Below are 27,004 nucleotides of genomic sequence, written 5' to 3'. Positions count from 1 at the left end.
TTTAGAATTTTTAATATCCTCTAGACGTACGGAGAATTGTGTAAGAAAAATTTATTTATTATTTATTTGTAAAACAATATTAATTTTTCTTATATTCTTATACTGCGTATGTACATTGCGATGCTGTTCGAAGATGCAGTTTTGAAGTTCGAAGAATAATGTATCGATGATGTATCGTTAGCGCGGAATAATCGTTTGACGGTTATTAGCTAACTTCAGAGCGATTTGCTGACGTTCTACTCAAAGATGGCGGTGATGAGTACGCCATGTTTTTTGTGATGTTCGCGCATTAGGCAAATTTTTTGAGAATTGTAATCTGTATGAGCAAAATGGCTGATGATGATCTGTGGTTATTAAAGGAAGACGGTTACTTAAATGTGGATACTGAGTGTAAAAGTATAATTTATCATGCTAATCTAAATGTGTTACTAATTACCACTGGCAGTGCGCAAGTATATGTATTTGATGTCAACTCAGGAGTAATTTTGCAAAAAAGTTCTTTATCCGGTAAGCATTTCGATTCGTTTGTTTCTTATAAAGGAGAATTTCATATCCATGATAAATCATTATATTAAAAATCTTGTAGGTAATTGATTTGTAATATTCAATCACGCCTCATGGTCAAGGTCGTATACGCGTACAAAACGTCAGGCGTGACTCAAACTTGTATAATCTCACTGATTTTAATATGATCAATTTTTATTATTAACTAATCGTTATCATTTGTTTGTCACCGTTTGAGATATAACCAAGTTCTTAGAGTCATTTGACTATCTTCTAAACTGTTCCTATTATTACTCCATTTACAATCATGTTTCTTTTTGGGGAAGATGTTTTTGCTATTTGTTGATTGATTAAAGTCTTGTAGTCTTTATAAGAAGTATATCAACTTCTACAATTGTATCAATCATTATGTAATAATAATTTTTGAAAATGTAGATTGTACAAGATATCTATTGATATTTATTTTATAGTGCTACATAAATGTCTTTGTTTTTTGTGTTGTCTTTGTTGATATTTTTAAAGTTTACCTTTGATAAAAAAATAAATTCTGTTTGCTTAATCTTTTTTAATAGATTAAAGTAATTAGATATAATAATTTTTATTTTTACAGGAAAATTAAATGGAAGACTTCAAGGTACATATTTGTCAAATGGTGTAGATAAAATATTATATACAGATGGAAGAGGAATTGGAGTACGTAGTGATTATAATGGTGTACTCTTTTTGGACACTCTTTTACAAACACCTGTTTCAAGAAGTGAAGAAATTGTAAAATTAGAGTTATTGTTTTCTGAAGCTACTTTATTATATCAGTGTCTACGATGTGTAGAGTTACCAGGAATAGATCATGTGCAAGAAGTAAAAGATGAATTAATAAGTAAAACGTTTACAGTAGAAGCAAACCAGAAAAAGGGAATTAAGGCCCAAAAAGTATGTATAACAAATAAATAGATACCAAAAATTTTGAACTACTGAATGAACTAATATTTATTTAAATATTAATTTATCTTGTTCTCAACAGTGGAATACAGTATGTTTGGAACTACCACACAGTTCTCTGAAACTTGTGTGTTCAGGATTAGTAACTGAATTGAAGAGATTAAGCAGATATATTCCGGCATTGCCAATTGCTTCTGCCATTAATGAACGATTAAATGGCCTATTACCAGGTCTGCCATTAGAAGGAGGTCCTGCTGATAAAGCATTAATGTTTAGTGAAGCTACACGTCGAGATACTTTTTCAAAATGGCCACACATGAATTACAAGTATAACACTTAAATCATTGGTTTTTATTGGATAATAATTGAACAGATTTATCATATGTATATTGTTCTTTAGATGGGCTTTACCAGATCAAATGGCTCAGGCTGGTTTTTATCATCAGCCAAATGCAACAGGTGACGATAGGATAATGTGTTTTACATGTAATGTGTGTTTAGTTTGTTGGGAACCAACAGACGAACCTTGGTCAGAACATGAACGTCATTCTCCAGCATGTCCATTTGTCAAAGGAGAATATACACAAAATGTTCCTTTGTCTGTTATCCTTGCTACTGCTCCTGCACGTGAGGCTGGTGATACTGTAGATGTAATTAGCACTACAAATGTCAGTGGCCTTGTAGCTACAGCTTCCAGTGGAGGTTTTATTAATGTCTGGAATGTAACAAATCAATTAAAGGTAATATATAATAATTATAACAATGATAATAATAACATGTTAATTGATGCTTTTCATGTAAAAGTATTCTCATCTAATGTATTTTTTACAGAGGGAGGTATCATTTTATGTGGCTCCTATAGATCAAGAAATAAATAATAAAGACTCTATTCAGTTTGGTTCCACAAGAAATTTGACATCATATTTAAGGACACTTAATTCAGAAGCAGATTCCCTTTCTGATTTTAAGCATCCAGGTTCTCATAAAGTACAAGTCACAGCATTGTCTGTAGTAGGTTCTCCTGTATCTCAAAACAGTGAAGCAAAAATATCTGGTTCTACGCTTTTACCTGTAGAGACATCAGACTCTAAAATCAGGCCATGTGTAGTGTGTGCTGTTACTGTGACAGTTAGTAATCCATCACAATTAAGGACTTTAGAAAATGTGTGGGCTACTTCAGCAGATCTAGCTTCATCATCTCTCGTTCGTGCAATGAACAGTGTAAATAGTGCTACCAGTGACACTTTAGATATAATGAAGGTAGCAGGTGATAAATACACACCATCAAGATTGCACTATTTAGTATTTTATGATTTTCATCACAAAATTGCAACACAATCAATTAAAGAAGATAATACTAAGGATTCTAAGGCTAAAAAGACATTATCTGGAACAGGCACCAGTGCTAGTTCAAACGGTGAACGTCAAGAAAATTTATATCAAGAATTTTTGGTTGGTAAATTTTTTTATGAAGTTCCAGTAATAGAGGATGTAGATTCAGAGGTAGTTGGTCCACATTTTGATGGTATTTTTCCAACATCTGCTCTTACTGCATCATCTTCCAATGGGATCTACTCAAATCCAATTGGTATCACAGTACCCCCAACATCCAGTTCATTTGATGCCAATTTTAATCCTATAAATGGTCCAGAACATTTTGCATCAACATCTGATCTAACAACTGCGAATAAGAAAAGTTTGGATATTATGAAAATAACAAAGACTGAACCAGTTGTTATAAAGACATTACGTATTGAAGCCCCTGATTTTGTTAAAATTACACACATTGAACCATCTAAAGATGGAAGACATTTGTATGTTGCTATGTGTCCTACAACAGATAACACAGATTCGTTAATTTCAAATAATAATCAGATGGATATCGATGAAGATAGCGAATTTTTCGCACAGAAAGGTTATGTGTATTGGGACCATAATGATACACAGTCTGATAGACTAATAAATGGTAAAATACCTGATGATATAAATAATATAAATACCGTTTTACTTGTGTATGCTTTGGATTTTTCGGGGCAAGTGGTAAAAGTATTTTCTGAACCAGTAGCAAAACGAGAGTTATCTGCAGATGAAGCTCCTGTTGAACATGTGTTTTTACCTCTTCAAGAGAAAAATAAATATACACCATCTGATGAAAATTTTAGTAGAAATTCTGCTAGTAATTCAAGTGCATCAGCACCTATAGGACAAGTAGCTCTAGTATGCAGAGATGGTGTTATCAGAGTATTAAATTTAGATTCATTAAAAACTATTACCGAAGCAAGAGTAGAAGGCAAAAAGTTTGTTTCTGCAACTTATTGTACCAGTAAGTTGTAATATTTATTCATATTTCTATTAATAGTTTTTATTTTTGTACAATATAATCTTTCCAGGCTTAGAGAGATTATGTGCATGTACAAGTGATGGCGCTCTTCACTTTTTTATTACTGCAGATGAAGAAGATTCCATGGAAGACAAAGAGGATATTGAGGATATTAATATGATGACAACTGAAGAAAGTAGTAATAAAAGTACAATTCCTAGCACGTCAACGTCATCTAGTTTTCAGTAAGATTAAAGATGAAATTAAAATAACTATGTAAAAATATTTTAAAACATGAAATATTATATTTTTTTAGAGACCAATTAATTTCGCACAAATTGAATTTCTCGTATTCGGATTTACGTTCTCTTTATGAATTGACACGATTTGATCATCACTCTCCTGCATATGGTGCTACCGTTCCTCCTTGTTGGAATGAAATGATGCAAGCTCAACGACAGCGTCGTCATCCCCAGCATTTTCATCAGTCAGAAGATCAACACCATACCCGTACATGGCGTTTACATAATGAACGGTATGTATAAATATAGATATATACAGATATTTAGAAGGTATAATTTTATTTTATATTTTATCTTTGTTGATTACTTTATAAATTATAGAAATACTTGGGACGAGCACATATTTGAATTGACTCTCCCTCGAAGTGCTGCAGGACGTATTGGTCATGTAGATGTACGGTACAGTTTGCATTCAGTTTGTCAAGAATTGCCATCAATTCAAATTACTTTACTAAAGCAAAATATTAAAAGAATTGGTCATCATGAGCCTTTATTAACTCCTGTGGATGAAAGAATAGATTTTAACATAGGTAATGAGCAGAAGGGAGAAAATCCTGTGGTCACAGAGGAGTTTCAGCGGCAACATAATACGGAGATTTTATGTGGACCGATTGATTTACATCGTAGTTTGGACTTATCTTGGCGTTCTGGTTGTGTTACACTGACTAGCCCAAAATTGTTCCGTTCTAAAGCCAGAACGCTTCTTGTTCATATGAAGGCTCTAATCGATCCTACGAAAGATAATGTAAGTACTTATTTAAAGTGCGTATTGAAATTTAAATACAATATACATGATAAATGTCATTTTCCTTTATTTCTAGGCAACGCCAAAATCGAAAACAAACTCATCAGACAACAAACCTCCTACATCTAAAAAGTTGAGGATAGTCGAAGTGCGTCGATTTGTAGAAGGTACAAGTAATAAGAAATTAGACGTTTACATCGGTAGGTACAATTTTTCTTACTGATTTATTATATATATATATATCAACTCCTGTGATTAATTCCTTTTTCTCCATATTTATTTAAGGTTGTGATTGTATTTATGAAATATCAATTACCGTTCGAACAGTATATCCTACTAATATACCAAATGAAAGGGCGCAGCGATGCGCTATGCTAGAATCTAAAAGTTGCTTTGAAAATTTATTAAGTGTTGCTTGTTTAGAGACGCTTGACAAGTAAGTTTTATAACAATTATAAATGGTATTACTTATATTTATTATACGCATAACGTTATAACACATTGAAATGTTACAGATCGCCTATTGCACAATCACTGGCATTAGATGTTCTTGTATGGATAGCCTCTATCAGATTGACGAGACTTCGTAACAATCAAAATAATATCGAAATAAAAAGTTTCCAGTTGGAAACAATTCGTTCAGTACAAGCACGGCTATCTAATTTATTAAGAACTTGCCTTTTGCATGCTGGTCGAAGTATAGCGCACAAGTGTATAAAATTAATTATGCTTTGTAATATGTAAGTTAACGATGCAATAACTTTTGCGTAAATAATACGTAAAATTTATTCTATAATGCTACAAATTGTTTTCAGTGGTTTTTATAATTTGAATGATCCTCCATCTCAATCTTTCGACGAAGCTTTGGTGTCTGTTTTAGTAATGTTGTTACCATCAATAGTAGAAGTTGAATGGGCTGGTTCGCTACGTTGGCTACAATTATTAATAAATAGAACTTTAATACGAGATAGAAATCACAGTATTGCTCAACAATGTGTTTCTTTAATACAACAAATAGCTGCTGAAATATCGAATCGTGTAAATCCATATCATTTATTACTCGCGACAAGGTATGATTAAATATCTTAATGTAATATGTTTTATTGAAATGATTTAATACAACATCAACAGAAGTTTCCAATTTTTTATAGATTTGGTTTGTATAATTCTCCATTTGAGACCGAATTGTTCGACTTGGAATCGCCGATGCCTCCCAAATATAGTCCTATACCTCCCACATATGTGTCAGCTGTAGCTAATGAACAGACGGGACCGTCAGCTGCTTCATCAAGTTCCATGTATTCTCAGGATGCTATTGATTTGAGGGACCTACTTACACTGCCTACACATCCAACTAGTGAACTTGTGGTATCTAGCAAGTTGAAGGCTTTATGTGCTAATCATAATATGAAAGGACTTTTAGAGGTGATTTATTGATATTATGAAGAACTAGAATATAGCATATCAATAATATTTGATTACAAAAATGGATAAAAATTGTAAAACCTCAGGTTGAGCCTCTCCATTTCACTTGTCTTGCTGCTTCTGATGGTACCAAGATGGAGAAAATTGACCCATGCATGAATACAAGTAATATTGGAGCACCTCTTTATGATGGCACAGCTACAAATAACAATGGTGTACCTGACATCAAAACTATTCATCACACTTACGTAAGTTCTCGTAATCTATCTACCTTTTTTATATTAATATATCAACAGTTCCTACATCTTTTCTGTTTTCCTTTTTCTATTACACTCTAAATCTAACGATTTCATGGAGCATGCAATTATTTCAAATTTGATGTAAACGTGACAATACTCACATTAGTAAAAACAAACAAACATTATCTACAAAGCAACATGGTAAAACGAAACAGGGAGTTTACCAATTTCTGCTTTTTAATTAAAAGGGTTAAAGCTGTTACAATCATTTAGCATTGAACATTAAACCTAAATGGTATAGATGTTTTTTCAAATAGAGGAAACATAATCTAGATAGAAATCATTGTACATTGTAGAACTTGGATGCTGGATCGTTAGGAGCAGATGTTCAGGCTAAGCCAACACCTATGTTAAGCGATCTACTTAGTCTATGTACAGGAAGAATGTTAAAGAACCCTGCTCCACAACTGATATTCACACCTGATGATCAATCAGACTGTGATGAAGCTAACGATATGCCTATCAACAATCAGACATGGCATAATACACAAAATGATATGTCTACTTCACGTATATTAAGTTCTACTGTAACGAAAGAAAAATCGTCTGTACAAAATATCAATACTACTATAAACAAAGTTGAAGACAGCAATTCTAAAAAGGTAGATTACATAGATGAAAAATTGCACTTTTTCTTTCTGTTTCTCAGTTCGACGATTTCCTGTCGTTACCATAAATTTTTATAGCTTTATTAATATGCTGTTTGTAACTGAGTTTATATAATTTCGTTAATTGTCAGATACAAAGCTAGATACATAAATTGCAAATTGCATGACAGCCTTAGGATACCATGCATTTAACATAAATGTCATTTTCATATTATATTATCATATTGCACATTTTCCCATTTATATTTATCTACAAGATTTATAAAACATAGGTGTGATAAAAACGCTATCCAGTTACACAGGTCTTATTGTACTGAATGATTTGTTTTGATTTCCATGCACGCGCAAATATTTTAATGATACGAGGTTGTCTACATCTACTTTCATGATTTAATTTTGCAAATATAATATCGTTTCCAGTTTTATTTCGCACATACACAAACACACTTACACGCGGGCGCATACACTTTTGCTTTATAGATTTAATTAAATGAGACATGTAGAATTGATTCCTACTTAATGCTTTTAATGTTATATATAAACGCATATATTCCCTCCTACACCATGAAATTTTGGGTAAGAATATAGGAATAACTTGAATAAAAAAATTATTTCTGCCATGAAATGTATGGAATGTGGAAGTGAATTGTATAGAGCGATATCTAAAAAAATGATTTTACCCAAATTTCTAATTCTTACAAATATTCAGTCTTAATGTACTGTTTTGTAAGATGAACTGATTTATTTTTGCATTTTCATGTATTTGTTTGAATGATTATGATCCATTTCATAACAAAGTAGAAACGAAGTAGATGTTTAACAATTATCAAAATAAATATTATTAAAGAACTCTCTTTATTATCTGTATATATTACAGCGAAAAGATGTTACATTCCCATGGGGAAGATTATTGTGTTGGCCACCACAACAGGCACTGGTGGTCGATCGAATGCATTCTGGTGCTCGCCGATTTGTTATTCTCGATTTTGGATCACCTGTATTACTTACGGATTTGATTATTCCTTGCTGCAGTGATTTAGCATCACTGTCTATAGATATATGGACAAAAAAGGAAGAAGTTGATGGTACACGACTCATTGTTGCTGGTGATATTGGAAATAGGTCATTGGTTGTATGTGATCTTCAACCACCACCTGTTTGTAGATATCTAAAGGTATTTAATAATATTCACTATATTTTATTATAATAAAAGAACTTATTCATTTCATTTAGCTTAATTTATTTACTCATTTATATTATAACAAAAAATTGTCTTATTGCTTTCAGATTATAATCATAGGTCGGTATGGAATGTCTCCTACAATGTGTAAAATTCCATTAGGAATTTTCTATGGGCACATGATGGTCTTACCTGGAGAAGATTATGCGGAATTAAATAGTAGTTCAGTAGCTTGCGACAACACCTTTGATTCTAATGTGCAAGCTACTATCAATACGCAGTGCAATATATTGTCAGCTCTTGCAGAAGATGTGCAGTGCAGGTACTTACAATATATTTGTTTGGAAGTATAAATTTTGTTTATTATGTTTTATACAGTTTATGATTAACATTTATTCTCTTATTCTTCTAGATTTAGCCTAGCTACTGAAAAACTAAAAAGCCTATTAGATCCACTGTTGTGTTCAGAAACTACTAATGTTATGCATATGCAACACTATCTTTCTTTTAATAAAGTACCTAATGAAAATAAAGAACAGCCATCTGCAAAAATATTGGCTACTTATCAAGTAAGTTAAATTAAGTATTTTAATATAAAGACTCATTACATGCATAAAAAATGTACATGTTGAATATTATAGGAATGCGTAATGTTTCAACATCAACTAAATGTTGTCCGAGGTGTATGGAGACGATTGGAATCGTGGAAAGGTTCTCGAACCATACCTACAATGTCTTTAGCGAATGCACCTACTGACAAATTGCGAGCCCTTGGAGAAACTTTACTCGATATTCTACTGTTTGCAGTATATGAAATTGGTCCAATACCTAGCGTATGTTTCTTAATTTTTATGTACTATAATTGTATATATGACATTATGATCGTTTAGAATTTTGTATATATATATTTTTTCTTTTTCTTTTAGATACCGTTATCAATATGCGATGTTTTTACACCAACCGTTTGTGAAAAGTTTTTTCATTCGATTTGTGTTGTTACACCAGCTCCGCGTTTACAACTACAAGCGGTTGCACTTCTAACACGTATGGCTGGTCATCAACCTTGGTGGGGAAATTTTTTGTCTAATGTTTTAATTAATCTCTATTCGTCGTCGTCTACGCACATATTTCCACAAGACAGGTACGACAATATGTAGTGTTTAGAACTTTTTAATAAAAATTAAAAACGTTATATAAATCGGAAATTCCTTGTTTAATTTTTTAGAGTATTTATTTTGCTAACACTTCTCGGACGTAAATCATTGATTGCTGGCGTCAATAGATCTTCTGTAATAGATGCTATGGTTCGCACGTTAGGCAAATTATTGGCACCATTGTCAAATCCTCAAACATCAGATACAAATCACTTGGACGTAACACTTATTGGCTGGGTACTGCTTTTCCTGTCAGTATGTTTGGATACTATAGCGATACCACCTACTTGCTTGGAAGAGAATAATGAAAAAACTAAAGAACAAGGTACTACATATACGCGTGGATATTTCATATAGATGGTAGTACCAATATTTTAAATGTTGATTATCATAAAAATTCGTTTACAAGGTTTATCATCTCGCTGGGAATTTATTCAAGGAGAATCTGCAATGCAGAGGAAATACGGTAATGCCAATCGTTCTCTGACTTTTAGTTATCGTAAAAAATTACAGAAACATATAATGCATCACAAGCAACAACTTCAAGAGTTAGAGCAAGCAAAAAAAGTGTTCCATACGTCATCGCAGGTATGAAAGTACTCTCATCTTATAGTAATAAATATAGTAAGCATTTAAGGAGTTAATATGTTGTATGAATTTTAAAGGGGTGGACTAATCTTTCACATACTGCTTCATTGTGTAATAAAATGAAAGCAACATTAAAATCGCAGGAGCAGTTTTTTAAGAAAACATTAAGACAAAATTCTGCCAAGCATTTCAAAGATATTCTTAGTATTCGCAAAAGTGATACACAACATACTTCCCGTAGTTTACAATCACAAGCAAACGCAAGGTTTGTAATGGAAATTTATATAACAGTTTCATCTATCTCTTTTTAAGATTTTATAATAACTTAAATGTATTATATAAGTTCCAGTAAATCGGAAACAACGGACGCGGATGTTGAATATATATCCAACTTATCACATCAACATGTTTTGCCTGTTGCACGTGGGCTCATTGCTCTTATTTTATATAATTCTGCTAATGTGGATATGTTCCTATTAGCTTGCAAGGTAAGGAAATTCAAAAATATGATATGTATTTGTCGAGTTTTTGTTTTGTTTCCTTTTTTCTTTTTTGATGTAAAAAGTACTATAAATTTTATCTTCATTATATATTATTTATTTATAAACGAAATATAACTGATAAAATTAGTTCATTAATGCTCTATTTGTACCAATGCTTAGTACTATGATTTACAATCAAAACATTACTAGCTTGTAGATATAGTTGATAATTTTTAATATATAATAAGCTTTATGCTTTTTATGGGGCAACTGTTTGAATTATTGTATCATGTACCATATAGGTAGTCGCTAGGCTAGTGATATCTACACGTCCTGCAATTAGCTTGTGTGAGCTTATGAGTGAAGAACAGCTCCTAAAATTAGTCAGATTGGCAACGGGTACTTCTGACGCGGCCTGGTCTTCGCATGCAGTTTCGTGCCTTTTGCAGGATTTATTAGAAGGTATAATACAGTTTTTATTGCATTACTACTCTGAAATACGATTGTAATATCTATTATTTATATGTATTTTTCTTTTTGGTCTTCATTAATCTTTTTGCAGGTGGAAAATTAATTCCAAAAACGTGTTCTACTCATGAAGGAAGTCCTTCCGAGGAAAACTTCGAATCTCTTGTTACGGAAAAGAGTCGAACACCAGAAGAAGAATATGTTAGTGCTGCTGAAACAAGTAATACTACTGTTCCACTTGGTAATGATGAAGGATTTGCGGAAGGTGAAGGAGAAGAAGATGCTCAAGATGGTATAATGGTGATGTCTGCAGCTGCATCAACATCAAAGTCCAATGGATTTTTGCCTTCCCTTTTAGAGTCTGATGACAGTGAATTTGAAGATTTCTTAGATGATATTTTAGAACGTGGTAGAAATACGTTGAAGAAAGGTCATCCATTACCTAAGAATGTAGACATATCTGGGTATGTAATATATATGTAAATACTTGAATATAATCCAACTGTTCGAAATATTAAATTAACTGAAAATTTTTATAGGATTTCTTTGGCAATGGATGCAAGATTGGAATATGGGGTGGAAATGGGAATAGAGTTATCACTAAGGATATTGTCTATGTTCAGCATGTATAATTTACCTTATAGTATAAGTACCACAATACATGTAAGTTGGTGATGTTTAATTTATATTTATTTCTAGCACAATTTGGATAAAATTTATTTTTATTTTCTTATATAAAAGGTTCCACCAGAGTCAAGTCGATATCCTCAACAATCAACTTCCAAAGCAGAACCTAACTGGAATGAGAGAAGTCAAGACATTTGGAACTCGCCTGACACAACTTTTTCGAGTTTAATAATGTTAACGAGATGTTTTGACAAAATATTCGCGGAATTATATTTACAGGTAATATTAATTAAGCAGCAACGCTACTACTCATATAATATTCATTACTTATACCCAGTGAACTAAAGGGTAAACTAAAAATTATTTCTATTTCGCAACAGAGCGTGGAAACAAATCTGGAACTTATCCTTCAACTTTGGCTAACATTGAATTTAGATGCTTCTACAGAACAATCAAATTCCCCAAATCAATTTGATCCTTCACTTACACCTGTTATACCTTTAAGTTCAACAGCTATTTCAAATCTTATATCTGCATTATCTTGGTAAATACAAAATTCATTTTAACAATAATCATTTTTTATTTGAAGTTTTCAGTAATAAAAATCAATTTGTAGGCATCCAGGAGTTTCTTTACGAGCTTGGTGTCTCGCTCTCCAATGTTTGACTCTGGCAAATAATCAACCGTTACAGACAAATCCTGCAGAAGCTGCAAATAGTAGACAACCACTAGAGGGTCTTCTGGGTGGTATGGCCGGATGTATTGTAAAAGAACGTAACATGGGTCCTATGCTTTTGCGTTTACTTTCTGGAAGCGGATTAAATGTTAACGCTATGGACAAACAATATATTATGGTATGTTGATATGCCTTCTCAAATATTAGATACTTTGCAATATTCTGTAATTTTGTATTTCAATATATGAATTTTAGGCTGGACCTACTGTTTGCCAAGCACTACAATATTTTTTAGTTAGATTAAAAATGAGATGCGACGTGATTACGCCTGGCAGTACTTTAGGGAATGCATTAAAGGAACTCTTGCTATGGGTAGTATATCAACTTGTACAACCTGGTGGAGCTCTGTCTACAAGAAGAGGACCCTTAGACGCACAGTACAAACTTATAACATCCTTAACAAATCTAAATTTTACCAACACAGATTTAGGAACTGCAATGAGTATAACAGAATGCGTTGGAGTGCTAGTTTCTACTTATGTTAGGGGTTCTGAAGGTACTTTTATGAACCAATATAAAGTATCATATTACTGAATTGTCATATAGTTCCATTTTCCATTTTCCTGTTTTATAACAGTTGGAGCTCAATGTGGTGGCACTGGTGATTTAGCAAATTCATCTGGAGGATTTGGAAGTTTATTTGCTTGTGTATTCGGTGGAGATACCAGACAAGATCATCCTACATCATGGGATACTTTAGTCGTAGCTCTTATTAAATTAGTATACCGACTTATTCAAACACCTTTACCAGAGGTACACATTATTGTTTAAAATGTTTCATATCGAATAGATATCTAGAATTTATTTTCATATTACAATATTTTATATTTCCAGCCCTGCCCAGGTCGATCTGACGGCCCAATAAGAATCGATCTATGTGAAACAAATTTCGATGCAAATATTGATATCAATGATACTCAAATGAAAGTAAATATTTCACAAACGGATGAAAGTAAAGTTGCAGAACAACAGTCTTCATCACGCTTACAACAATGTACATCTAATAAACCTCGTGTACGATGTGTTGCAGATACGGGTATGTATCAAAATGCAATAAGCTTGTTCTAATCAAATATTAATTAATGAAATGTTATGATTTTCAGTTTTGCAACATGAACCTACCATGATGCGTTTGCTAGGAGCTCTAGGCCATAGTACCGGTTCATCTCTAGCTATGCTTTTAGGTGAAAGTGCTGGTGCAGGAACAGCAACTGAACTTGGTGATCCCGCTTCGATACCAGACGCTACATTTCAACTTTTGACTACTCTTACTAAAAAAGCAAGCAATCGCTCTTTAGTTCTCAATCCACTTTATCAATACCTTTCCTCTTGTAAGTCACATTATTTTCAGGAATTTCAATTTCTGGAGGAACATGTTTTCATATTTAATATGTTATATTTTCTGCAGCATGTGAACAAAGAGAATTAAATCGACAGTTGGGTGTTATGCAATTGTCAGAGCCTCTTCTTTGGTATATCTTAAGGGTTTTGGACAATGAAGTATCATTGGCAATGTTTACAGCGATGGGTGGAGTGAAAGTACTTTGTGAAAATTTAGTAAAATCAAGTAACAGTGGCAACACTAACTCTGCTTCGCCTGATGTGATTGCATTAGTAATGGAACATCTTTCGAATGTTCCTAATGTGTTACCAGTAGCGTCTTCAAGTAGCAAAAAGTCCATGAATACTCTAGAGACTTATGAAGATGGATTATTAAACTTTGCTCCTTTGGGTATTATATCTTGGTTTAATCCTGCTGCACAACCGGCAGATGTTCTCATACAAAATTCCACGCCACATAAGCGAGCCAGGACAGCTGCATGGTTATATCACTGTTTCCCTGATGAGGCATGGGTTGATCTTGCGATCACTTTACCTTGTGCTATATTATTGAGAAAAGTGGAACTTCAACCGCATCTTACGTCTTTAGCTAGTAAGATATATAAACACAATATTAATGGACAGTACATGCTATATTTTGATATTATAATATTACTATCTTATAGCGTGTCCATCGGCTGTGGCTATCGAAGTTTCGAGAGAAAGTAACAGTCCTCTAACACCTGTTTGTCCACCGATGCCTACGGCAGGCTTGACATTTATTCGTATCACTTTATCTCAGCCAGAAGTAGCAACATCTGTACTTGTACGACTATACAAGCCGCGCGACTCAAGAAATATAAGTTTAAGTCAGATTAGATTATTAGGTACCACAGCATTCGGTGAAATAAAAACGAATCACGATACAATAGACGAAGAACAACTTACCAAGACAAGGTAATTATTTACTGATTGCCTAAATCGTACATTTATTGATATAATTTTCAATCGTATTCACTGTGAAGCGAACACTTCTATGATTTCATCAGTCCAAATACAATTTTACGTATCAATTTAACGTATCTGTCTAGCTTGGGTTGGTTGCGATTGTTGCATCAATGTCTATCCGTAAGCACGTTGAACAGCAATCTTGCTGTTAAAGTGCTTAATTCTGCGGCTTCAGTTGAAGGACTGGTTGAGGCATGTTGTAATCTTCTGTTACTCCCAGCACCATCTCTTTTTACTCCCAATCTGGAGAGGGTTCTTTTGCAACTAGGCTTACATTCTCGAGAGCTTGGACTTCGACTCATTGGTCTTTTACTCAACAACAGGTCTACTTCTTTCTTTCAAGGTACTGCTTTTCTTGGGAATCGATTCTTTTCTTTTTTTTTTCAAGTGTATTTTTCTGAATACATGAATTGAAATCGAACCGGTTGGTATTTTACAGGTGCCACAACTACACAAGAAACATCAACTGTCCAATTGGTTGTAGAATTATTGCAGCAACTATGTTCCATTCAAGATTCTTGCACGGAAGCTCGTATGACAGCGGTGTTATCGTGGCTCCATGCATCAGCAGTAAATGGAATTTCTCGGCCCAGTAATGGTCCTAATGCTATTAATCCGCCTGCTGTATATATTCATTGTGTGTCTTCTATTATATGGGAAGCACATCAACAGCAAAATCTTAATTATGATTTACAGGCTTTATTGACCGACGAACTTTTTAAGTAAGTTGTATTCTCGATATATTTAATTTTTTTTCCATTTGATAGTTTTTAATATAAGCTATCTTTTCAATTAGTGCTTTGTATCAGTGGACTTTGGTTTTGGGAACGAGTTCTGCCTTAAAACAGGCGATTGATTCTGCTCTTTGTGCGTTTTGCTACGTGAGACCCTCATTATTCCCTTTGCTTCTTCAAAGAGTACGAATTTTGGTACCTAATATGGCAACAGATCATTCTGCATCTATATCGGATGATCGTAAGGAAAGAGAGAGTCAAACAGATGATAGGAAGAGTGAATTTAATGGCGAAGAATGGTACTATCGTTATGTGTTATCAGAATATAAACGATTAAATTTAACAGAAGGGCAGTTGCTTACTGTAGCTGCAGCCGCTCGGTCTCCACCGGGTATTCAACAATTGATTGATTCTGGACTTCCTACTTCGTTGACAATGTTAATTATCGGTGAGAGATTATTTTGTGAGATTATTATTCTAGAATTGGACAAATTTCTAAAGGGCAATACTTCTATGTAGATTTTTGTAATCTGGAAAGTTCACGACCAGAGCAACCGCAAAGTAGACGAATATCAACGAAGGGTAGCTGTCAAAGTAACTTAGGAAGTTTAACTGATAATGATAAAGCTGGTGAAAGTTCCATGGATACAAATAATTATGTTGGTAAGTGTGTTATTTGGAAAAGTTGTAATTTTTACAATCTAATAACTTTTTTTTACAATCTTTATAAACGGTATTATGATGATCATTATTTAGGTGAGTTGTGTATGACAGAACCGGAAAGTATAGCAATGGTGTTAGAATTTTTGACCCTTGTCTGCTCGGAAGGTAGAATGCGTGATTGGCTTGGTAAAGAAGGACGTGGATTTTGGTTACCCCTTCTTTCACTTCTCAGTAATCGACCCGTAGAAAATCCATCTTTATCCTCTTTGAGGTAGTTATACACACTTTATTTATGGTACAAATATAAAAGAAAATTTGATACTAAAAAGATTTCTATTTTACAGATGTTCTAAAACAAGTATATCATATGCATCATTAGAAAGTGCAATGATTAAATTTTTATCTAGGTGTTGTTGGTGTCATCTTGAAAATCAAAAGTTATTAGCCGAGTTATTAACCGACGTTATTTCTCAACAACGAACAACTTCCAGTAAGAGACGATTATTTTTAATTTAGTTCAGATTTATTTTATTTCATGTAGTATACAACATTTTTGTCGGACAGATGTGCGCTATCTTCATGGAATTTCGGGTTTCACGAGACGACTGATTTTGCAATTATTATTGGAAGGTGAAAAGGTATTAGTGTCTGTAACTTCCGATGCACCGATGAAAGTTTCAAATACAGCAGTCAATTATAGCATGTTGGCTATGCCACCGCATCCAGCTCATCCGCTCGGTCATTATCATCAATTACTGTACATGTCTACTCAATCAACCGTTGCGGATATATTACAACAAGTCTCTGGTGAGTTAAGTTTCAGTATTCTTTTCTTCAATTAGTAATAATCATATGCTCAATATGATTCTAATAAAATTTGGAATGTTTTTCAAAGGTACATGGCTTTTTTTATTGTTGCCAAATACATATAAGGGTAATGAAACTGGAACGAATAATAATCGATCTAGAGAGCTTTGGGAATCTGGTATGGCTTTCATAGTAGATACTCTTAGCGTAGCTGCGGGAAATACAGCGAAAGACAAGAGGGCTAAAGAGGCATCTAACAGATCACAAGCTCGTGGTCCTGTTATAAGAAAGTCGCGAATAAATTCTGGCAAGTCATTCGTTATTTATGATATATTATAATATATGACATATGAGCAAATTTTAATTATACTACTTGAAATTTCGTATTAATAGACGGAGCGGCTAGTACGAGCAAAACATCGACTAATAATGTTCAGCAGAATTCTACCAATCCTACTAATCAACAATATTTGATACATTCATCACGTCCAAATACTCCTTTACCACCGCAGTTGACCATTGCTCAGCTTTTGGCTATTGCCGAAGATAGCGGAATATCTTTATCAGAACCTTGTTTGCATCTTATATTGCGTCAACGTAATAAAGATTCAAAAGGTACGTATTAAGTGAAAGTCATTAGTTTGGAGGAACGTTTATAGATAACTGTTCTCTTATCTTCCAGATGACATAACGAAACAAAACGACAGCGAGTTATTAAATTATAGAAGCATAGAAAGTTCATTAGGAGTGTTCAGCGCAGGTGGTGGTTTAGCGGTGTTAGCTCGACATTTACCGCTTGTGTATCCGGATTCTAGACCACCACCCGTCCCGTTACCTTCGCCAGAACAAACATACGAGGAGTGGGTCAAATTAGGAATCAGCGACGATGCTTGTGAAGTCGTGGAAGAAAGTGGAAATAACTCTTCTTCATGGGCATCATCACCAGCTGCTTACGTGCCACCACATTCCCTTGCTGCTTTTGGTTTGTTCCTCAGACTTCCAGGTTATGCGGAAGTACTATTAAGAGACCGAAAACGAGCACAGTGTTTGTTACGTCTTGCATTAGGCGTTTCGGACGATGGCGAAGGTGGAGACGTTTTAACGTCACCGTTGGCTGCGTTGTTACCAACCTTGCCATTCCAAGTGTTAAAGCAATTACTTGATGCTACACCTGCGACCACAGACGATGGTCTTCTTTTACGTAAAACAACCATCGAAGTGGGTGCTATGCTTCTGTTGTTGAATTGTTTAGCCGTATTTACCCACCAAACGAATCAGAACGAAAATTCGGAGCAGAAAGTAGTTGGCAACCAGGGTGAAGCAGGACGTAGCGACGATAATTCGCATTTGTACTGGGCGAAAGGTACAGGATTTGGTACCGGGTCTACACAACAGTCGTGGAATGTCGAACAAGCTTTGATGCGACAGAGATCCGAAGAAGAGCACGTTACAGTATTACTGCAAGTTTTAGCAAGTTATATTGGCTCCGGTGGACAAACACAACGAGAACTGCCAGCATCTTTTCCCGATCTACTAGCCCGATCCTGTTTACTTCCAGCCCTGTCTTCGTATTTGAGAAACGATTCGGTGTTAGACATGGCGAGGCACATTCCTTTGTATCGAGCAGTATTGCAACTGCTCAGAGCTATGGCTTTATCGAATCAATTAGTTCCGCTTTTATTACCTAGAGGCGGAAAGTCTGGCGATCCATCCGTTGTATCACTTTTATCCGGTATGAGAGTTTGCGTGGATACGTACGTTCACAAGATTAATCGCACTAGGAGTAATAAGTCGAAGACGTTATTCAAGTATCCTGACGATACTGAGCAAGACGAAGGTCTAGCGACATTGATCCCTGATATTCAAGAGAGTGCTACTATAGTGCAAAATGCTACCTCTAGATTGTCAGGAATCGAAGAAGAACTACCTGGTCCAAGTCCCACAGCTCCAGAATTACCTCTGCTTTCTATCGAACAACGATACATAGAAGTTATGAAAAATTTACAATTTGGTAAGAAAATGTGTTTCTTTTAGATCTTATCATTTTTTATATACATATATTATTTTATGTTAATATATTACTTACAATTGTAGATACATATGAGATGATTACTGAAAATCCAGAAGCTGGTGGATATAAGTTTGCTGTTTCATATCATTTTGAATCCACCATGAGAGCAGCTGGCGAAAGAAGTCACCCCATGAGGGTCAAGAGATTAGCTCAAGAAGCTGTCACACTTTCTACAGCGCTACCTTTGTCGTACAGTAGTAGTGTTTTCGTTAGGTGCGACACAGATAGATTAGACGTAATGAAGGTAACTACATGAATGAATGAGACAAATAACTAACGTAACATAATTATTAATTATACTTTGTATTGTGAACATTGAAATTCTTTTTTTAGGTACTCATAACAGGGCCGGAGGAAACACCATATGCCAACGGGTGTTTCGAGTTTGACGTGTACTTTCCTCCGGATTATCCTAACAGTCCGATGTTAATAAACTTAGAAACTACAGGTCGTCATACCGTACGATTTAACCCAAATTTGTACAACGATGGAAAAGTTTGCTTGAGTGTATTGAATACTTGGCACGGTCGTCCTGAAGAAAAATGGAATGCGCATACTAGTAGTTTCCTGCAGGTAAGTGTTAATATTAATAAAGCGTAGATCAAGTTTGCGTTTTGGATCACTAACTAACTAAATGTTAAAACAGGTCTTAGTATCAATACAATCGCTGATTTTGGTATCAGAACCTTATTTTAACGAACCAGGATACGAACGATCACGAGGTACGGCGAGTGGGGCACAATCTAGTCTGGAGTACAATGTGAACATTTGTCAGGCTACTGCTAAGTGGGCGATGCTTGATCAAATACGTAATCCATGTCCTTGTTTCAAAGAGGTAATTACATTTGGATATTCGCATATTATGCAAAAACTGGATTCTTACATTCGTGTTTGGCGACTATAGGTTATACACACTCACTTTTGGATAAAAAGGCACGAAATTGTTGCACAACTAGAAGGATGGATAAGGGATATGGAATTATACGGATCAGATCGCAGGATCGGCCGCACTCTTTCTTTGAACGCATTAGCTTTAAGGGTAATTAATTAGTTTTACATATGCTATTATTTCAACTTAGGTATGTTAGGGTAACGTGTTGCAATCTTATTTTATACTATCTTACAGAGACATTACAGTTTGTTGAGAGAAGAACTGAGTAAACTGCCAACTCCTGAAGGTTTAGAGGATTTGGTGGAACCACTCGCGTCACCAGACTTGCCGATCGAACTTACCAGCACTCCTGGCACCCCGTGTTTGGACACGCCATCAGCGACAATGCTACCTCCAACCAGCACGCCAATTACTAACTCTGTCGATACTATTAACAATGCCAGTGCTAGTAATCACGTACACCACGACATCGACACGGACGTTGAGATGGAGAAGATGGTTTCGAAAGTGTGTGAATAGCTAAAGGATGTTAATAGACATTGTTGGACATTTTAAAAAGTCTATATTGTTTGTGTTATGACGGACAAATAACGGACGGACCGAAGATGAAAGGAAATCCTAGTACATGGGCAAATTTCAGTTTATTGACGGATGATTAGGTGAATGAAAGATTATTGTATCTTTTCGTTGAACACATGACGATATCGATAAAATGAAAATCCGAGAAACGAAGGGAATAAATGTATGCGTGCGTGTATGAGATACATATTGATGAGAGGTACGGTAAAAAAGTAAAAATGCGCGAGAGACAACGAGACGAAAGAACCGGTAAAGTAGAATGGATACGAAGAATGAGTGTGGAGGAATGAAAGAAATGAATGGGTAGGCTGAATCGATAAGAAAGGAAAAGGAATATCTAGTGATTATAAAATCTAGTATGAATGTGACAAATTCGTACGTAGTAGGTACTCTCTGTGGCAACTGCTATGCTATATGTACGCTGCATTCTACTACTTCGTATTATCATAAGTAACAACTGTTATTCGATATTTATTATACGTGTTCCTCGTTTACGTAGCCGGTAATCCCCCCTCCCCGCTCACCCCAATAGCAATGCGACTGACTTTAAACGACATGTGTTCCAGCAAAATGAGACGATGTTGATAATGAACGCAAAACAATACGAAACAACGATATGAACTTTATTTAGCGAAAAACAGCGTAACAGTCACTCGTAAATATGAGTGGAATATGTACCTATACGACGTAATTTTATGCGAATCGCTTTTCCGTTATATAACATTTCATTTCGTTCCTCGTTGCTATTCACTGTATTTTTTTCCTTGCAAAATCGTCTCAATCGTTTAGCTCAGCGTCGCATTGCCCCCGATTTACGAGTAGAAAACAATGCGGAAAATTGCTCTATAACGCATCATGCAGTTAGCACTTGATACGTGTGCGCAGTGTGATTTAATATTTATCGTGCCTGTATTGATTACGGTCCGTATTGTATTTTTTACCGGAAATAATAGTATGACGTGTTCGGCTTAAAAACGATTGCATATTTTTCAATACCGAATTCCTTTCGACGACTTCATCGAAAAAACAAGAAGACCAGATTTATATCGAACAGCCTTCATTTTAAAAAGAATTGAGATCTGCATATCGAGCGACGATACATTTTTTTTTCTCTTTCAAGCATTCTTTTATCTTTTCCTTTGTATTGTCCTTTTCCATTTCCTTTTTCTATTTTAGAAGATTTCAATGTATCAAACCGATTGAGAGCGAAGAGAACGGAAGAAAAGATGGTATTAAATCCAGTAATTTTCCATAAATTAAAGAGGGCAAACTACGGACATTCGAATAACTTGAAATACCGTTGCATTTGATATAATTAAGAAAAAAAAAGAAGGAAAAAAAGAAACCGACGATTATAACCGGCATTATCGAAGACGCAGTAATCCCCCAAGCTGTCGCGATTCAAAACGCGATCTCGCTTGGATTCCTGCTCGTATAGTATTGTCCCATTTCTCTTATCAGCGAATAATTACGGTTAGTTGTAAAATTACTGGTCGAATTACAGCGCCAGTACCGATGATCGTTCTATCTGTAAATAATCGTCACACGAATAATCGCATTAAAAGTAAATGTTTGTAATTCCTAAGTAACTGGATAAAATGCTCCATTGTAACGTATACTATTGCATGGATTCCTAAGCAATGAACGAAGCGAAACAAAACTCGTCAGATGATGATGTACCCGACAGGACAACGTGTTAATAGTTATTTATAATAAACGATTATTATCACGCTATTCTCAACTTTCTTTTATATCGTTCATTTATAGTAACCCCTCTAACGTAAAAAACCTCGAATACACCCACCTGTCGACGTTGAAACATTCTTTTAAACTGAGATGTCTATTTAATATCGCAAATATTTTCGTACGGGATATCGCTATTATATTATTATTTTCCAATTCCATTTTTCTTCTCTCGTAAGTAAGGAGCAAGATTTATCCGATAATTTTCCACGTGAAACGTATACTGGTCATTTTGCAAACTCCGTAAGTGCAAACGCGATCTGATTTATGTCGAAATTCTTCGCAGCGAAATTAGAAAAATCGTGAGTTTTCCGGTCAATTCCCGTGCCAATTTGTCACGGGTTTCTATATTGGTCGGGGGCCGTGGCAGGAAACCATTTCCCGTTTTCTTTCGTACTGCATTCACGCGTTGCCCTTTCCGGTGAAATATTAAATTTTCTGCAATTTTACGAAACCGGTGAACACGTGCATCCGTTATATACTAGAAGGAGGCTTGCAACTGTAAATTAAAACTGTGATGCGAATTCGAATCCTCTTGAAGCATGGTTTGGAAGTTCTATCTTTTACAGTCCAATCACGTCTAAATTTCATCCGATGTATCTCTGAAAACTAGCCAAGTGAAAGCGATTTAGTATGAGTTATGCAGAGCTCACGAAAGTATGTAAGCAGTGAATGATTTCATTATATTGACAAAGACCAACATTCAGTATGGAACCATATTTAATACCTTGTTGTATACCTTAAGATGGCTGTATACTAATATGTTTTATTAAATATATATTTACAATTGAAATCTTATAAATTAAAAATATTTTTGTGAGCACTACCTTTCAGGGAATAAGTGAGATTCATAGTTGATTATCGAACGAAAAAGGAAACAGATGATATCTCGAATACCGATCGCCGAGAGGGAGAAAGAAAGCACGAAGGGGTAAAAAGCGTATGGCCGAGCATACACGGGGGTGGATTTGATTTATAACCTTGCCCACCGTAACATGCTATGAAATTTCATCCGTGACGCTGATACGAACACGCCAGTTTCTATATTAAACGATGCCACTACGGTGACACGTAGAGTTCGCGTACGCAGCACAGATGTGTGCGCATCCGCTCGAGTGCGTGTCGCCGAGTAGTTTCGTACAATTAAATCAGTGCCGAGAGCAAGCCCATCGTTGAACGCGTCATTGCACATCCGTAATCATTTTAGCATACTTCGTCCCCCGTCACTGCTATCAACGCAATCTATTTTAGCGTATTCCTCCGTCACGTGTCTAAGCGCCGGATGTTCCGTTATCGTCCAGCTGCCGCGTAAAATCTAGAGGAGACGATTTTATGTCACTGGTCACACCTGGATACAGAATATTGGAACGTGGGTATGATCATTATATCGCGAGAATAATAATTAAAGCTAAAATTCTTTTCTAAAATAATACTAACGAAAATGATAACAAAATCGATATAATAGCGCAGAAAGACAAGAAAGACGAGGAAGAAGAAGCTTCATCCCTGACTCGAGTGTTTCAAGGATGAAAAAGACGAAGTTTGTCCTTCGAATTTTCACTATGACTATTGAATTTAATTTTAAATTCGGAGACGCGTGTTTCAGGCGTTTTGAATACATACCGGATTCCTCGGCAGCAGGAGTCCGCTACGCCATTTACAATTTCATTTGCGGCACGTTCTATTAATTGCAGTAGTAAGTTGATCTTTGGACTTTGCGTTAATATCACGGCGAGTATTCTTTCATGAAAGCTCCGATTATAAATTAAAGGCAAGAACCAAGTCATAGTTAAAAATATAGGGAGGTGAAGAATGCCGAAGGAATTGTGGCGAAATGAGAGGACCGAAGAAAAGGTAGCACATATATCTTGGCGAAACGTTGAACTGAGATGGAGGCAAGTAATTGGAAACGGGCAGGATGCGAAAGCTTGAAATATGGTGATACTTATATCCAAAGTAGGAAAATGAGTAGGAGGATGAGGAAAGCGTTGGAATTAGCCAATTTCGCAGGAACGATCGGTTCCTAAGCTGTCAGCAAGTAAACGGAAGTAGGGAAATTCCATTGGGGAAATGTTGACACGGCACACAATACCAGGGATAGGTTAAACGATATAGGTGTGTTTTGAAAAGCCATCATTGCGGAGTGATCGAGTAGTAGACGCGACACCGCTGGTGTCAGATGCAGCTGCCTCGTTAATTGTCCTTCGGCTCTATTCCATCCTTGCCCTCGCTCGATGACGTTTCATCCGGTTAAATCGATGTTTCGTGTTTCCAATTTAAAAACCACGCGAAACGGCAGACTGTTGCGGATGTAAAATTCCGCCAACCGAGCGATATGTTTCTGAGGTAATCGGCGAATCGTAATCGTAATTCTATTTAGTTATAAATTATATAGTTGGATAAAATTGCGAAGATTTACAAAAATTAAAGATCTTCGGGATTCAGGTTCGTTGTGTAAGTGCTTTCATTATCCAAATTCCTTTATTCCTCGGAGCTACGTAGCACGGCTTAATCGTATGCGACAATGGGGTTCGAAGGGGGTGGAGCCAGAGAAATTAGGATTAACGACACATAGGAATTTTTCCCGATCGCCTTCCTAAAATTCCTAACGAACTAACCCTAACGACGAAACGATCGCGTCAGCTTAAATCGACGTTCCACGCGGTGTTTTATCTTAAATCGACCTTCGAATTGGGGTGAGTTGGTTGAACAGAAAAAGGGACGATGGAAGAAGGAGAAAAAGAGCAAAAGATCCATATGGACAAGAGCGGTACGTGAGAGAAAAGCTCTTTTTTTATTTGAAAGGTTGGTTCGGATCTGTTTTTGATAGATTTCAATCGATTCGTGGCAATGCGTAATTCAAGTTAAAATTGAAATTACAAGACAAAGAAACCGATGGAATATTTCGCTAGCTGTCAGCAGTTTACGAACGTGTACTTTTGAATAGCTTGCCAGTGGAATTAATATCGGTGTATTTTGCCAGCGTTTCGCTCTGTTGAATAAACAATTGTTCCGTAAATATCTGTTTTACGTGTTTCTCTGCGTCCCGGTGACGTTCAACGCGTTTCGTGTTTAACGTTCGCGAAAATCGCGAAAATTGAAAACCAATAGACATCACCGTGCGTGCAAAATTCGTCTTGTGTAAGACCGGAAAATACTGCTCTGCGAGTGCATTCCTGAATTTTATATTTTGAAAAATGTACTCTTTTTTCCCCGCATTCTGGTGTCCTATAAAAATCGATTCGTCCCTCCAGGGACGTCCCATCGATCACTAGGCATGGATGCCTCTGTACGTTGTACAAATCAATTGACGCGTCGAGCAGAAGCGGAAGGAAAAATATCCCGAATGGCACGGAGGGAGTACCAAAGGTATAATGTATCATGGGACATTAAAGGTGTTCGAGCCGAGGCGAGAAGTCACGCTGACTAAAAGAAAAAAGAAGCGACACGGAGAAGAAGAATGAAGGTGCGCGGGAGAGACCACCGGGAGCAGGAAGAAGAATCGATCCCTTCTCCTTTTTTGCCTAACTACCTACCAATCGCCTCTCTCTTCTTCTTCTCTTCTCTCTCTTCCTCCTTTTCCTCCCTTTCTTTCTTTCGTCCCTCTTTCGCTCCCTTCGTCCCTCGTTCCAAGCTGACTCGTTACTATCTACTACCGACGACTTTCCTTTCGCAATCTTGCAACAAATCAGACTTATTCCACGACTACTCACACCCAACCCATTGCTCCAAGTGTCGAGAAAAACCTCTGCTCTTTTGATCTCGACTGTCCGCCGGACAAAAAATTCGTTTGCAGTTTTTCACGGCGAAATCATTTGCCAGGGCTACGCGTTCTTACTTGTTACGCGGTTTGAGCCCAAGTTTCTTTCTCGCCGGATAGCTTCGAGGATAAAAAAACTGGGAATTTATGCGAAACACGGAACCTCAATTTTTTTCCTACTCAATTCCTGTTCGTCGAGCTAAAAATTAAATAAAAATATAGAAGACCGGATAGACCGGATATATTCTACAGGGTGGTCCGTACAGTCCGTTGATGGGTACAATTGGCTACCGTGGTTGTTCTACGTGGAAAAACAAGTCGAAAATGCGAAATAACATTTTTTCATATTTTGTTTCTGAGAAAATCGAATTCGGAAATTTATCAAGTATAATAATCTTTGTTAACCTATCGATTTGGTACGAGAAAACAATCAGCGGTAGATTATTATACATGTGAAATGAACTTTTTCCTTTTAAGATCTCATCTCAAAGCAAATCAAGTTTGAATATGTTCAGTTAAGAACTGGTCTGATACACGCGCATGATACATCTTCAAATTTATTTCTCTCGGAAACACAGCGTCTTATGAAAAACTGTACTCTATACTTTCGACATATTTCTTACATACATACTTAAGCTCATGTTGAAGCAAATTTTGGAAACTCGATTTTTTTCGGAAAAATTTCGTCTTATTCTTTCTCGTTTCGTGATCAACTGTACCAAGTATTACGGATCACCCTGTATATTTATACACCATACTAGATTATACTACAAAATTATGAAACCAGTATCACTCTATATTTGTATCGTGTAATGACATGTATCCATGATTTTGCGAGGCAAAGATATCGGATAGATCGATCTTGTTTGCCGAAGGAAAGAGGGACACAACGCGAAGGATCAAGTTCGCCGGTCTTCGTATTCCCAACGTAGCGAGCTGCAAGCGTTAATCGAGAATCGGAGGATTTGCCGGGTAGATGGCGGGCAAACGATCGTCAGCGATGCTTACGGAGGAAAAACAGGAGGGTGGAAACAACGAAGGCATCGTAAT

General features: G+C 35.8%; 1 protein-coding gene across 2 annotated transcripts; it reads left to right on the top strand.

The window, feature by feature from the left end:
• The first annotated feature begins 233 nt into the window (after positions 1-233).
• LOC117238799 (baculoviral IAP repeat-containing protein 6) lies at positions 234-22,192 on the top strand. Of its 2 annotated transcripts, XM_033504002.1 has the most exons (51): positions 234-507; positions 1,115-1,434; positions 1,526-1,770; positions 1,844-2,183; positions 2,275-3,766; positions 3,834-4,008; positions 4,080-4,298; positions 4,387-4,810; positions 4,887-5,010; positions 5,096-5,246; positions 5,326-5,550; positions 5,626-5,880; positions 5,962-6,235; positions 6,322-6,483; positions 6,831-7,136; positions 8,020-8,316; positions 8,430-8,644; positions 8,735-8,891; positions 8,964-9,155; positions 9,249-9,463; positions 9,548-9,801; positions 9,886-10,064; positions 10,142-10,329; positions 10,408-10,552; positions 10,849-11,008; positions 11,109-11,478; positions 11,554-11,677; positions 11,756-11,920; positions 12,022-12,185; positions 12,258-12,495; positions 12,573-12,873; positions 12,955-13,130; positions 13,212-13,413; positions 13,481-13,708; positions 13,786-14,310; positions 14,384-14,654; positions 14,789-15,048; positions 15,145-15,427; positions 15,502-15,887; positions 15,959-16,102; positions 16,196-16,373; positions 16,447-16,592; positions 16,667-16,909; positions 16,998-17,216; positions 17,303-17,524; positions 17,592-18,920; positions 19,004-19,224; positions 19,314-19,553; positions 19,627-19,815; positions 19,885-20,019; positions 20,107-22,192. In XM_033504002.1, exons 1-51 carry the CDS (start codon positions 321-323, stop codon positions 20,389-20,391), a joined length of 14,145 nt encoding a protein of 4,714 aa, XP_033359893.1. In that variant the 5' UTR covers positions 234-320; the 3' UTR covers positions 20,392-22,192. The 2 variants fall into 2 exon arrangements, with proteins under 2 accessions (XP_033359893.1, XP_033359894.1); XM_033504003.1 differs by lacking the exon at positions 6,831-7,136.
• The last annotated feature ends 4,812 nt before the right edge of the window (positions 22,193-27,004 follow it).

Source organism: Bombus vosnesenskii, unplaced genomic scaffold, assembly GCF_011952255.1.
Source record: "Bombus vosnesenskii isolate JDL3184/JDL3185 unplaced genomic scaffold, Bvos_JDL3184-5_v1.1 scf7180000013607, whole genome shotgun sequence".
NCBI classification, from domain to species: Eukaryota; Metazoa; Arthropoda; class Insecta; order Hymenoptera; family Apidae; genus Bombus; species Bombus vosnesenskii.
This window is presented reverse-complemented; position numbering and strand designations above follow the sequence as displayed.

Bases quoted from the DNA above. Each gene is read 5' to 3' on its own strand.
- LOC117238799 (XM_033504002.1), top strand. From the start codon at position 321: ATGAGCAAAATGGCTGATGATGATCTGTGGTTATTAAAGGAAGACGGT. The intron at 1,771-1,843 runs GTATAACACTTA...ATTGTTCTTTAG, and splicing joins TGGCCACACATGAATTACAA to ATGGGCTTTACCAGATCAAA. The intron at 20,020-20,106 runs GTAATTAATTAG...ACTATCTTACAG, and splicing joins TGAACGCATTAGCTTTAAGG to AGACATTACAGTTTGTTGAG.